We start from the raw sequence: 12,538 nt of genomic DNA, 5'->3' as shown, positions 1-12,538 counted from the left end.
TTTTTGGAGGGGAAACTGCGAATGGAGAAATTTACATGTAAATAAAGAAAATATCTAATAAAAAAAAAAGAAACTAAATTAAAACACACACACACACACACAAAATCCAATGCACCATCACCTGGTTCCCTCCTTGGATGGATGTAGCAGTGCCCAAAGATGCCCAAATGTCCTGGTGTTCCTGTGCCTCTGAGAGTACAGTAGGCTAAATGGCCTTGGAGTTGATTCCTCTCAGAGAAGACCTTGTTCCCCTCTCCAGCTTATTCAGATTCACTTGGAGTCCAGGTCTCCACATTTCATATACTCATGTCTCAGCAGGGCAACTGTTTTTGTTGGTCCGGGCTCTGATCTAGAAAAGGCTGAGTCTGCTTCAATATAGCATGGGTTCTGCTTGCCCTGAGAACAGGAAATTTCAGGTTAGGTCGTATCTATTGCTGGCAGAAAGTCAGGCAACTGTGGGTAGTTTCATGGGAGGATAATGTTGTGTACTGCAACCCATTACACACTAGGGCAAACTGATTTTGACCTTGTAGAGTGGCATGAGTCTTTCAGTTGTTACATATTCTGCGACGTTGACAAAGTTAAAGCACTATGGAGTTCAGGGACAATATACACAGGTCAGGTGTGCTCTTGAGTGGAGAACTTGTCTCACAAACAAGTTTTTCCTTATTCATCTCAGCAGTGTGGGTACTTATACAACATTTCTTCCTCAGTTCATAAGCTCGTGTTATTGGTTTGGCTTTATTGGATTTTTGTTGTTTAATTTGGTTCAGTTTGATTATTTTTCTTTGTCTTTCTTTTTTAAGGATGTCATCTATGCAGTCTAGATTTTTTTTATTTTTCATATATTTTTAATTAAAACAGAATTATATCACTTTTCCTCTTCCTTTTCCTCCCTCCTCCACCTCCTACTTCCAACTACCTCCTATACCATCCACTCTCCCATTATTGTTATACACAAACATATTGTTATATATAAATATGTAAATATATAAGTACAATTGTTGTATTTATACTGAGTCCATTTTGTTATATATATAATTTTATATTTTTATAAAAATTATATACATATATATGCATATATGTATATAATTTTTTCAGAGCTGATCATGTTGTATTGAATAACCAACAAGGTGGTTCATCTTTAGGAGAAGCCAATTTTCCATCTCCCAGTAGTCACTGGTTATCTGTAGTTCTTCATCTAGCTATAGGACCCTGCGAAAATTTTCCTCTTTGCTTTAGCATGTCTATTGATATTGCCATTTTTATATTTTTATATTTTATAAGCAATGTCACTAATCACCATCAGGTACATCATGGTCTTTACATACCTCCATAAAACTGCCCTACCTTCAGCAATTTCCTTGCTCATTTGCGAGTTAATACATATAGCAATACACTTGGCTATGTATTCAAACTAATTCATGACCTCATTGGCATAAATCATAGAAATAAAGGTTAGACTGGTCTGTGGGATCCATATACACCTGTGTCTGTATAAGGGTACTAGGAATATTAGTCTTGGGCCCAAAATGAAGCATGCTTCCTTTATCTCTCTCCAATTATATTCCTTGTACCTCTATCACAAAATACCACAAACTAAATAGCTTAAGCAGTGGAAATTCAGTATCTCGGAGTTCTTGAAGCTAGCTGTGCAAGATAAGCTAGGATTCATTCTTCCTGGTAAGCAACTAGACTCTGCTGAATGTCTCTGATTGATTACTGACAACACGTGATTGCACTCGGCTTGCAGTCATGACCTGTTTTTATTCTTACAGTCTTTTTCTCAGCTTGCACACCTCTTGTCCACAGAGTCCCTTTTGTAAGAATATTGTACATAGCAGATCTAGGCCTTCCATAATGACTTCTTTGTTTTAAATGTCCTGTTTCTAAATCAGAACACATTATGAGGTGCTGGAGTTTAGGAATTCTATATACTTGGGAGAAAAAAAAACACAATTCCACCTACCAGCTGCTAGCTAACCTTTCAATATTTGTTTTTCATTCTTCCTGTAAAGAAAATATATCTATAACATCCCAATGTACTCCCAATTTAACTATAATTTCAGAGTCTCATTTAAACATAATCAGCTTCTGACTCTTTCTCATACCTAAACTGCCCTGGTAACTAGCGATGGTGAGGTTTGGAGCACCACTCATCCCAGGGAAATCTTCCCTTCCTCTGTGGGCTTGCAGAGTCAAGTTTCAAGTTATCCACTTCAAATACACAATGGTGTGACAGGCACACGCCAACACTCCTATTCCAGAAGGAAGGCAGCACGGGGGACAAGCCAAGAAAACCCAGAGCATAACAGGGCCAAGTTAGCTTGATTTTAAGTTTTGAGGATAATTTAATTGGCTTGATGCCCTTTTCCCCATGGCTCTGCTCTTGGTGCTGGGTGCCTAGAAAAGAAACAGGCAGTGGCCCAGCCGGCTGGCTAGGGTGATAGGAAAAATCTAAACTGTCATTGAAATCACACTTAGGGCCATTCTTCCTATTTATTGAAGAATAATGTTTTTCACAGCAAAATAGCTGTTGGCCTCCTTTTCACCTGTTGGATGCCAGAAGTTTGTAAAGTGTCTATTATTCCATCCATTTTAGTTTCCTTGGCCCAAGTACTCTGTGGATCTATCTTTCACATGTTGGCTCTTAAACAGCTAGACATGCCTTGGTGTGCTCTTCCACATCAGGGGTTATTTTCATTAACTTTAACTTTCATTTTTAAAAAGCTTGGAAATTTGCACTTTTTCTGTTTCCTTTTTTTTTTATTAGATATTTTCTTTATTTACATGTCAAATGATATCTCTTTTCCCAGTTTCCTTTCCAAAAGAAAAAAAGAAAACCTGTTCCCTCCCACCTCCCCTTGCTTACCAACCCACCCTCTCCCGCTTCCTGGCCCTGTTCTATTTCCTTTTTACCTAATGATTTCTTTTTCACTTTGTTTACCAATTGCTTTATCTAGAAAAAAAAATCAAGCAATGCCTTAAATGCTTTATTCTGAGTTAGCAAAATATCAAAGTTCTTTGTTCACAAGTTCTATTTTCTACTGAACAGGATCACATTGCCTGCCACTTTATAGGAATAACTTTAGCTCCTAACGTATCTTCTACGTCCACCAAACCATGCCAGAAGCATTTTCAGTATTCACGTTTCTGTCAGCTTTATCTCCATACCAGTATGTTTCTATCTAAGATGTGAGCTCTCACCTTTTCTGTCTGAGATCACATACATCTGTTGCTAGGGCTTTACTTGTATCTTTTCGAAAGGGGTACAATTCAACCTCTAACCTTTGAATTAGATAGTATCAAAGGCTGTGGAGGTTGTAGCTAATTACACCAAGAGGCCCAAGAAGCGCATGCTGCTCACTCCTGGTTTGGAATAAAGCACCATTCTCCAGTATGGAAATAGAAGCCAAACCCAACCCCTGGTCTTGTTTATTTTGAAAAGATAAGATATTAGATTAAAAACTTAAAAACATGCTCCAGTTCACAGGCAGTCTCACTCAGGGTGGGAGTAGGGGTCATGAGTAGTTTATGTGTAAATCATTGGGGCTTTCTTAGATAGACCTAAGCCCATATTTAAATTCCTCCAAAGACTATGGTGCACTAGTTGGTATCAGGTCTGGCATTTAAATTTTACTCTATGAGAACTGCTAGAAAACCTTTCTGCTTATCTAGGGGTTGGCCTAAAAGGATACATGTGAGACTTTAAAATGTGACTGTTTTCCTTATAAGTACAGATGTATATAAACACGTGTATATGGACATAGACATATACCATGTGCACAATATTCCTGGGTATGGATGCCCACACACATTTCAGAAATCATGAATTTTCTTGGATGCCTTCAGTTTCAGTCTCTGGGACTTGTTCTCTCCTTTCTCCATTTAGCATGTGTGTCCATCCACAGTATTAACCCCGATTCTCAAGATACTGACAGATTCATGCACATACTTTATACTATAATGTTTCAGGTCTTGTTAGAGAACACTTTAGCAGATAAAGAAAAAAAATCCAAAAACTAACTATGATGATTTATGTGAATTGCCAGTTTGACAGAACCAATAGTCAAGTGGAAGCCTGGCCCCTAAGCATGAGTGGAGAAAATTATCTTGGTTGATTATACTAATTGTGGTGGAAAACCCCATCTTGATTGTGGTTGAAACTGTTCCCTGGCGGGAGATTCTGGACTGTTTAAAATGGAGAAAGAAAGCAGAATGCTGGCATGAACTGATCACTTCGCAATGCATTCAAGCACTCTTCAAATGTAGATGCAACATGACCAACTATTTCAAGCATCTGTTGCCTTGACTTCCCCACTAAATGGACTGTGAGCTAGAATATACCCTCAAGTTGCTTTTACTGAGTAACTCATCATAGCAACAGGAAAAGAAACTGAGACTATCCCTGGATATCCCAGGCTGTTACTCGTATGGAGTTTTGCTTCACTTCTGTAGTTTGCTTGCAGTTTAATCCTCATTCCTTTAATTTTACCTTTTGAATGAAATGTACACAGTCACCCAGGTGCCCTAAGTGGACTGGCCTTCCTTTGCATTTTTTTTTTTTACTTAACATTCTTTCAGTAAATCTCTTAAATTCATATATATATATAAGTGTTTTTGCTATTCTTTCATAGCTACACACAGCACCTTGTACTACCTCATATGCAGCAGTTCTATACTGTGTTAATACACATGTATTGGTTTATTTAGCCACTCTCCTATGTTTGATGTGATTTTGGACATTTTACAGTTGCAGTAATGCCATGGCAGGTAGCCCTGTGGACATGCATTTTCTTTGGTTTGTCTAGGAATAAATAGTGACCTAAAAACATGAGTAACCTGTGAAATTAGTAGACAGAATATGACACCATTGATTCCTCAAAATATTTACAAAATAGTATGGCAATTTCCACAAAATCCACTGATGAGACTTTTCCCATAGTCATGTCAGATATAACATGGTAACTTAGGACGTTACAAAAATAAGAGAAAGTACCGTTATATACCTGTTATTAGATATTGGAACCCCAGTATTTCATAGACTTTCCTTTATATTGAGAAAATTAAATATATATCTTTATGTAGTTCATTTTGCAGTACCAGATGAAAGTCGTGCTTCAGAAACACAGATGCAAATGGAAAGAGGAACAACTTCTGGCACTTCGAGACTCACTAGTACGTAAAATAAGCATAAACAGATTTAAATTAAGCCCATGAATTCTGTCTATGTTTCATAGACAGTTTGTGCTCTGACCTGAGTGTGGATTCTTTTGGATGATAAATGGAAGTCAAAATGAATAAACTGGGAAAAATGAAAAAAAAAAAACAGAGCAAGCAAACAAACAATGATCATTGGATTCTGGGTGTTATTTTCATACTCAGGAGCTGCTACAAAAGGCTGTGCACTCTCCTGCATACTGTGCTCACCTTTCCTCATCTCCCTAGGGGTGGGAAGTCTTAGTGTTCAGAAATTCTCCAACCCATGTGGCTTTTTTTTTCTCCTTAGCAATTCCTTTAGAACATTTCAAAAAAGAAGCCTCACTAGACCATCTATTTCCTGAGAAGAAACTTTATATAACCAGAACCCAGTCTCAGACCAAGAAACAACACTCTCTTTGGGATAATATTACAGGGAGTAAGTACACTTCTATTACATTGTATTTTTTGTAAAGACTTATTTATTTTGTGTATGTAAGTACACTGTAGCTGTTTTCAGACACACCAGAAGAAGGCATTAGATACCATGACAGATGGTTGTGAGCCACATGTGGTTTCTGGAAATTGAACTCAGGACCTCTGGAAGAGGAGTTAGTGCTCTTAACTGCTGAGTCATCTCTCCAGGACCCATTTATGTTATTTTTAATTAAACTTAAGAAACCTTCCTATTGAGTTTAAGAACAGGCCTCCAGCCATGTTCTTCTTTGAAGTATTATGCACAATAGACTCCCAAATCCTCTGACAGTCTAGGTATCGTTTGCAGTTAACTACTGGCTTGCCTGTGCCCACTTTCTACATTTCTGTTTCTTGTTATAGTATCAAGTTCTGCTTTAATCTTATGATGCTGTAGTCTTTTTGTACATACATCTTTCAAAGATTCACCTCTTCAAGGTCAGAGAATATTGTTCTACTACTAAAGGGACTCATCATTTTGATAGTTTTCTTCATTTCCCTTAATAACTTCCTTATTTCTTATTAATGTGGCTCAGCACACTTCTGGTTATTCTCTGAATGGATTTTTGTCACTGTTGCTTTAATTTTCTTCTGTTTTACTATTTCAATGTTTTTTCTTAGAAGAAACTTTGTGTGTAGTTTTATACTCATTCTGATACTTCTATCTTAATAAGCTCTTAAGGGCATATGTAGTTAAATTATGGATATTCCTTTTTTCAAAATTTTTTAGATTTTTTTTTTTAAATTTTATGTGTATGAGCATTTTGCTTGCCTATATGCATGCTCCATTTACATGTCTGGTACCTGTGGAAGTCAGAAGAGGGTGTCAGATCCCATGATACTGGAGTTATAGATGGTTATGAGGCACCATGTAGATGATGGAAACTGAACTTAAGTCATCTAGCAGGGCACCAAGTGCACTTAACCACTGAGAACCATCTTTTCAACCCTAAATTATAGATAATCGAAGCTGTATTTCTGTTTTCTTGACTTTTCCTACTTTATTACCTGTTATGCTCTTTGCCTCTGTCTGCTTTACTTTCTGTAATTTTGTATGATGTTATATTGGATTCAAAATCTTTGCATTCAAAGTGTGGATTAAATAAGAAATATATGAGTATTATTTTGTTCATAATAACGAATAAAATAATCTATAAAATTTATGAACAAAAGCTACTAGAATAACTGTGCAAAAAGTAACAAAGGTGCTTTTACACTTAAGTAGTTAAGTATACATTTCATGGTATATTTATGTTTCAATTTGACAATAATTTGCTTGCATCATTAAAAATGAGAAAAGACTTCAATGAGCTCCATGTTAGGTCAGAGATCCCTTGCTAAGGAAGACTCACAAATTTCATTCTGGCTAAATAATGCACTCATTAAGAAGACATTATAATTCTATACATATATACACCACACATAGGTACACCAAAATTTATAAAATAGACATGATGATATATAAAGTCATGGATTTCGCCCCAAGTAAATATCCTACATTCACCAATGAACAGATCATCTTTGCACAAAATATCTGTATTAACTAACACTATAGATCCAATGCATTTAACAGACATCTATAGAACATTCCATCCGAACTGTGAAGAATGAACATTTTTCCCAACAGCTTATGGACCCTTCTCTAAAATAGGTCACATACTGAGATACAGTGCTAACTTTAGCAAATTTTAGAAAAACCAAACGAAATTCTTGTATCTCATTATGTGTATGGGTATTTTGCCTGCATAAATGTTTGTGTGCCATATGCTAGCAGTGCCTGAGTAGGGCAGAAGAGGGCATTAGAACTAGAATTACAGGTGGTTGTGATCTAACATGTGGGTACTTGGACTCAAATCTGGATCCTGTGGAATAGCAGTTGGTGCTCTTAACTGCTGAGCTATCTTTCCACCAACACTCCCCCTCACCTCAATTTATTTAAATGTAGGCATTCCGTGTTATAAACGTCTCTCTTTGTTCAAGGACTATGTTCATTGTATCTAAGGTGTTTTGTTATGCTGTATATTCATTTTCATTTCATTTAGGAAAAAAAAGTTTGTTTCTTGATTACTTCACTTACCCATTCATCATTCAATCATCAATCATTTAGTATCTATGAGTTGGATTTAGTTTCTCTTGTTGTTGATTGCTAGCTTTATCTCATTGTTTTCAGATAGAATACAGTCCATTACTTCACTTTTCCTATATTAGTTAGTCTTGCTTTGTATCCTAGTATGTGACCTATTTTAGATAATGTTCCTTGTAACACTAAGATGAATATATGCTATGTTTGAATGGGATGTTTTGTAGTTATCTACTAGGTCCATCAGATCTATGTTGTCATTTAATTCCATGAGGAATTTCTTTTTTCATTTTTTTAAACACTTGGTCTAATGGTGAATGTGGTGTATTGAGGCTACCCATTATTACTATATTGAGGTTTATCCATGATGACTAAAGACATTGAACATTCCTTTAAGTCCTTCTTGGCCATTTGAGATTCCTCTGTTGAGAATTCTCTGTTTAGTACTGTACACCATTCAGTCCAACTTCCAAAGTCCTCATAGTGTACAGCACTCTCAACAATGTTAAAAGTCCAAAATTCAATGTCTTTTCTGAGATTCATCCAATCACTTAACTTTAATCCCCAAAGCAAGACAGGAAACAAGTTGGGCAAACTCCAAACTCTGCATCTCGCAGTCTGATGTCAAAGCGGTCTTCAGATTTCCAACTCCTTTTTCATCTTTGTTGACTACAACAAACTTCTTTCTGGGCTGGTTCCACTCCCTGTTAGCAGCTTTCCTTAGCAGATAGCCCATGCATTGCTCTGGCATCCTGAACATATTGAGGTCTCCAAGGCAACTTCAGTGTTATAGCTTCTTGTTTCAATGTCTTTGGGCTCCTCCAAAAGGCTGGTGTCACTTCTCTAACTCTGCCCTCTGTAGCACTCTAAGCTCAGGGTGATCCCCTCCACTGCTGCTGCTGTTCTTGGTGATAATCCTATGGTATTGGCATCTCCAATACACTGGGGTCTTCTGCTGCAACTAGTCTTCACCAATATCTGCTCATAGACTCTCTTCATGGTGCCAAGCCTCAACTCCTTTGCATGACCTCTTCAGTCCTGGCCCATCAACTGCAACTGAGGCTGCAGCGTCACCAGTGGCCTTCCATGGCCCCTCACACTGCCACATCTCAGCTGTTCTTCATGACCTCTTCATGCCTTCAAAACCAGTACCACCTGGGTGACTATTACACATTACCAAGTACAGCTGCTGCAAGGAGGTACAACCTTGGCTATCTCTGGAACACAGCTTCTTTGTGCTCTCAAAAAATACTTCCCAGATTTCACCTCAGTGATGCTGGTCTCTTCTTAATCATCGTAAATTTCTTACTCCAGCTAACCAACATCAATTGCCCCAGTAGTCCCTTCTATTCTGGACTCTAAAACCAGAGCCATGTGTCCAAAGCTGCTGAGTTCTGCTGCTTGCTGGGGCTGGAACATGGCCCCCTTGTTCTATTACATTATCAACAACTTTATCTTTTCCAGCTCCTTTAGTACCAAGCTTGACTGTCCTCGATCTTGCTCTGTAGACTGACTTTCAACTCAGAGATCTGCATGCTTGCTTCCTAAACACTGATATTAAAGGTCTGGTCCACCAAGCCTGAATTTAAGTTTTTCTTCACCTAGAGCTTGTTCTGTTCTAGGCTGGCCTTGAACTCAGAGATCTGCTTGTCTTTGCCTCCTGGGATTTAAAGGCTTGTACTATAATGCCTGAACCTAAATTTGGCTGGGTGGAATCTTACCCCAAGGTCACTACTCCCTTAATTCAATTAGATATCCTTAGACACAGGATCCAGCTCCATTTCACTTTTGGTGTCCCTTTAATATTCAAACTATACATTTTTGTATTTTTCCTTTCTCAGCTTGCTACATTTGTTCAAAATGCTCTTCATCAGACTTAACCAGAGAACAAAGTCTCTGTTGGGCTTTTTTGAGACTTCCTTTCTCAATGCAGTTAATATGCATCTCTTTACCTTAGCCTCAGGCAGTCTCTTCAGACAAGGGCTAAAAGCAGCCATGTTCTTCACCAAAACATGACAAAAACAGTCTTTCTGCCTCATATTAAACTTCTCCACTGAAACCTCTTGAGCTAGGTCTGCACAATTCCACTCACTCTCAGTAACAGTCTTCCATATTCCTACTAGGATAGCCCATTTAAATCATTCTACTGCTTTCCAAATCCAAAGTCCCCAAATCCACATTCTTCCAAACAAAAACAAGGTCAGGCCCATCACAGCAATACCCCAGTCCCTGGTACCAGTTTCTGTCTTAGTTAGGGTTTTACTGCTGTGATAGGGTTTTATTGCTGTGAACAGATAGATAACCAACTTTTAGATATTGTACTTCCTTGTAGTCTGAGTTAAATTCCAATGGCTTCTGATTCTTCGTATGTAGTTTTGGAGTCAATTTATTCGTTTTTCATTGGGGGGCTACGTTGCTGAGTGGAATTGATGTGCAATTTTCTTGTATTAGTGCAATGCTGGTCTCAAAGAAGGAGAAATGAGTCCATTTTACTCTCTCTTCTAGAAAATGTAGAAATGTGGTATATACCTTGTCTTTAAATGTTTGTTTGAATTAATCAGGGAATCTCTTTGGCTCTGCTACTTTATATTATTTACAGTTATTAATCATACATTAATTTTATTTAATGGCCTCATTTTAATTATATATTTTTTTACATGAAACTTGAGAGGTTGTATCTTTCAAATCCCTGGAGCATATAATTTAGGTTACTAGTTTTCAGCATAGAATTATTTACAGTTTATTTTTATCTGATTTTAACAATGTATATTCCATTTGTTCTTAGTCTGCCTAAAGATTTAGAAATTTTATTCATCTTCTTAAAAAGCTAACTTTTATTTTGTTGATTATTTTCCTCTGTTAATTTTTTTTTCAATTTTATAGAGTTCTGCTCTAACTACTTTATTTTTTTAACTTTATATTTCATTTGCTCATCCTAGTTTCCTAAAGTAGAAACAAGTTATTGATTTGTGATCTTCTTTTCTAATATATGCATTTGATGCTATAAATTTTCTTACAAACACTACTTTCACTGCCACAGAAATTATTCAGGATATGCAAAGAAAGAAGCAGAACTCCTAGCATAAATGTATAATATTGAAGAAGTGGACAGTAGTGTTAAAAGCTGCATGATTGAAGGTGGTATACAAAGCAACTTGTTTATAATGTGAATGAAAAATCCTTATATTAGAGGAAGATGCCATTAAGGATTCTCACTGCAGGAAGCCAATGAATGACTCTGAGAATTCAGAGGACCGTTTGATTTTCTTGTTATGAGCTAATGCAGATTGATGACTTTACATTGAAACTTGTGTGCATCATTTCAACAATCTTATCATCCTTCAGAACTGAACTAAATCTCCTCTGCCTGTGCTCTGTAAATGCAGCAACATTGCCTGGATGACAGTTCATGTCTTTATAGCATATCATTGAATAAATCCATTGGGAGATCTACTGCCCACAAGAAAAGATTGCTTTTAAAATACCGCTGTTACAATCTGTGGTGAAGATGTGTGGCTAGAGGAATGCTGCATCCATTCTGGATAAAATGAATGGCTCGATATGCAAGTTTTAAAAGCACAGTTCAAAGACGGTTCCTCCCGAATGACTCTTTTGATGGAGCTGCATAAAGAAAATGGAAGCTGCTAGAATAAGCTCACCGGTCTAGACATTATCTTCAATCACAGGAAGACTTTAAACTGTTTATACTAACAGGAGTTTGTAAGAATCTAATTTCAACATTGGTGGCTTTGAGATGCTCAGGACTTCAGAAGAAGAACCTACGAATGTGGAAGAGCAAGAGAAATAGAACCAGAAGTGGACCCTGGGGTCACAGCTTCAGGGCTGCAATCTCATGATTCAATATGGATGAGGAGTCCCTTTTTAGAAATATGCAAAGAAAATAGTTTAACTCATGATAGAAATTCTTGCAAAATTAGTCCTTACAGATGCTGTCAACTACAGTTTTGTGATATTCTAAACTTTTCGCTGTCATATCAACAACATTCCAGCAGCCTCACCATGAATAGAGTTCCATCATCCCTCCACGGTTCTCATTTGTCTTCGACTCCACCTTGATACCTAGTGAGTTAACCCAAACCTTTATTCGCATGCTATCTTGCTAATTTTATCTTTATAAATGATTTAGTTTTCTATTTATCATGACTATTGAGCAAGAGAGTATTGTAAGGTGATCCAGGAAATGCACCGGGGCCTCAGCTAAAAATATCAAAATATCTCATTTCCTTCAATTAATGTTAACCCTTGGGCCAACATGGAAACCTTTTTTTTTTTTTTTTTTTTCAGTCTACTGCTTTAATGCCACAACCCCAAATGACAAAAATGATGTCTAACCTTTTAGTTTATTGGAAACATGACTCATTCTTTTGATGAAAACTTTTCTCAACTATAGTTATCTGGGACATTAGGTAAAAAGCATCTGTGTTAGAGGGTCTCTAGTACCAAATGTTAAAATCTAGTTTCAGGCACATATCACACGCTGCATTTAGTCTCCCAGATGCCACCATAACTAAGGCATTGCCCACACATTTTCCAACACCAACAAAATGATGGCTTGGGGATGCTGAAGCTCGTACTAGTTCCGGTGAATATTGTGGGCAAAAACTCTTTGCAATATTCCCATTTATTTTCAGTCTTACTCCCAAGACACTGGCCACCTGGCTGATTCTATTAGCTTCTATCCATGATCAATAGTCTAAATGTTAGACCTTCTCTGGCCCATAAATCATGGAGCCTTTGTGATGTCCCATTTTTTTTTTTTTTTTT

At 37.2% G+C, this 12,538-nt stretch overlaps 1 protein-coding gene across 1 annotated transcript in view; it reads left to right on the top strand.

Moving 5' to 3' along the window:
* The window catches only part of LOC116067896 (coiled-coil domain-containing protein 7-like), a 138,124-nt gene that overhangs the window by 58,351 nt on the left and 67,235 nt on the right, over positions 1-12,538 (top strand). The window contains exons 14-15 of the mRNA XM_031336897.1: positions 5,089-5,178; positions 5,510-5,638. Coding sequence (XP_031192757.1) covers positions 5,089-5,178; positions 5,510-5,638 — 219 coding nt within the window. The remainder of the gene's footprint in view (positions 1-5,088; positions 5,179-5,509; positions 5,639-12,538) is intronic.

The sequence above is a fragment of the Mastomys coucha genome, unplaced genomic scaffold, assembly GCF_008632895.1.
Source record: "Mastomys coucha isolate ucsf_1 unplaced genomic scaffold, UCSF_Mcou_1 pScaffold22, whole genome shotgun sequence".
NCBI lineage: Eukaryota > Metazoa > Chordata > Mammalia > Rodentia > Muridae > Mastomys > Mastomys coucha.
This window is presented reverse-complemented; position numbering and strand designations above follow the sequence as displayed.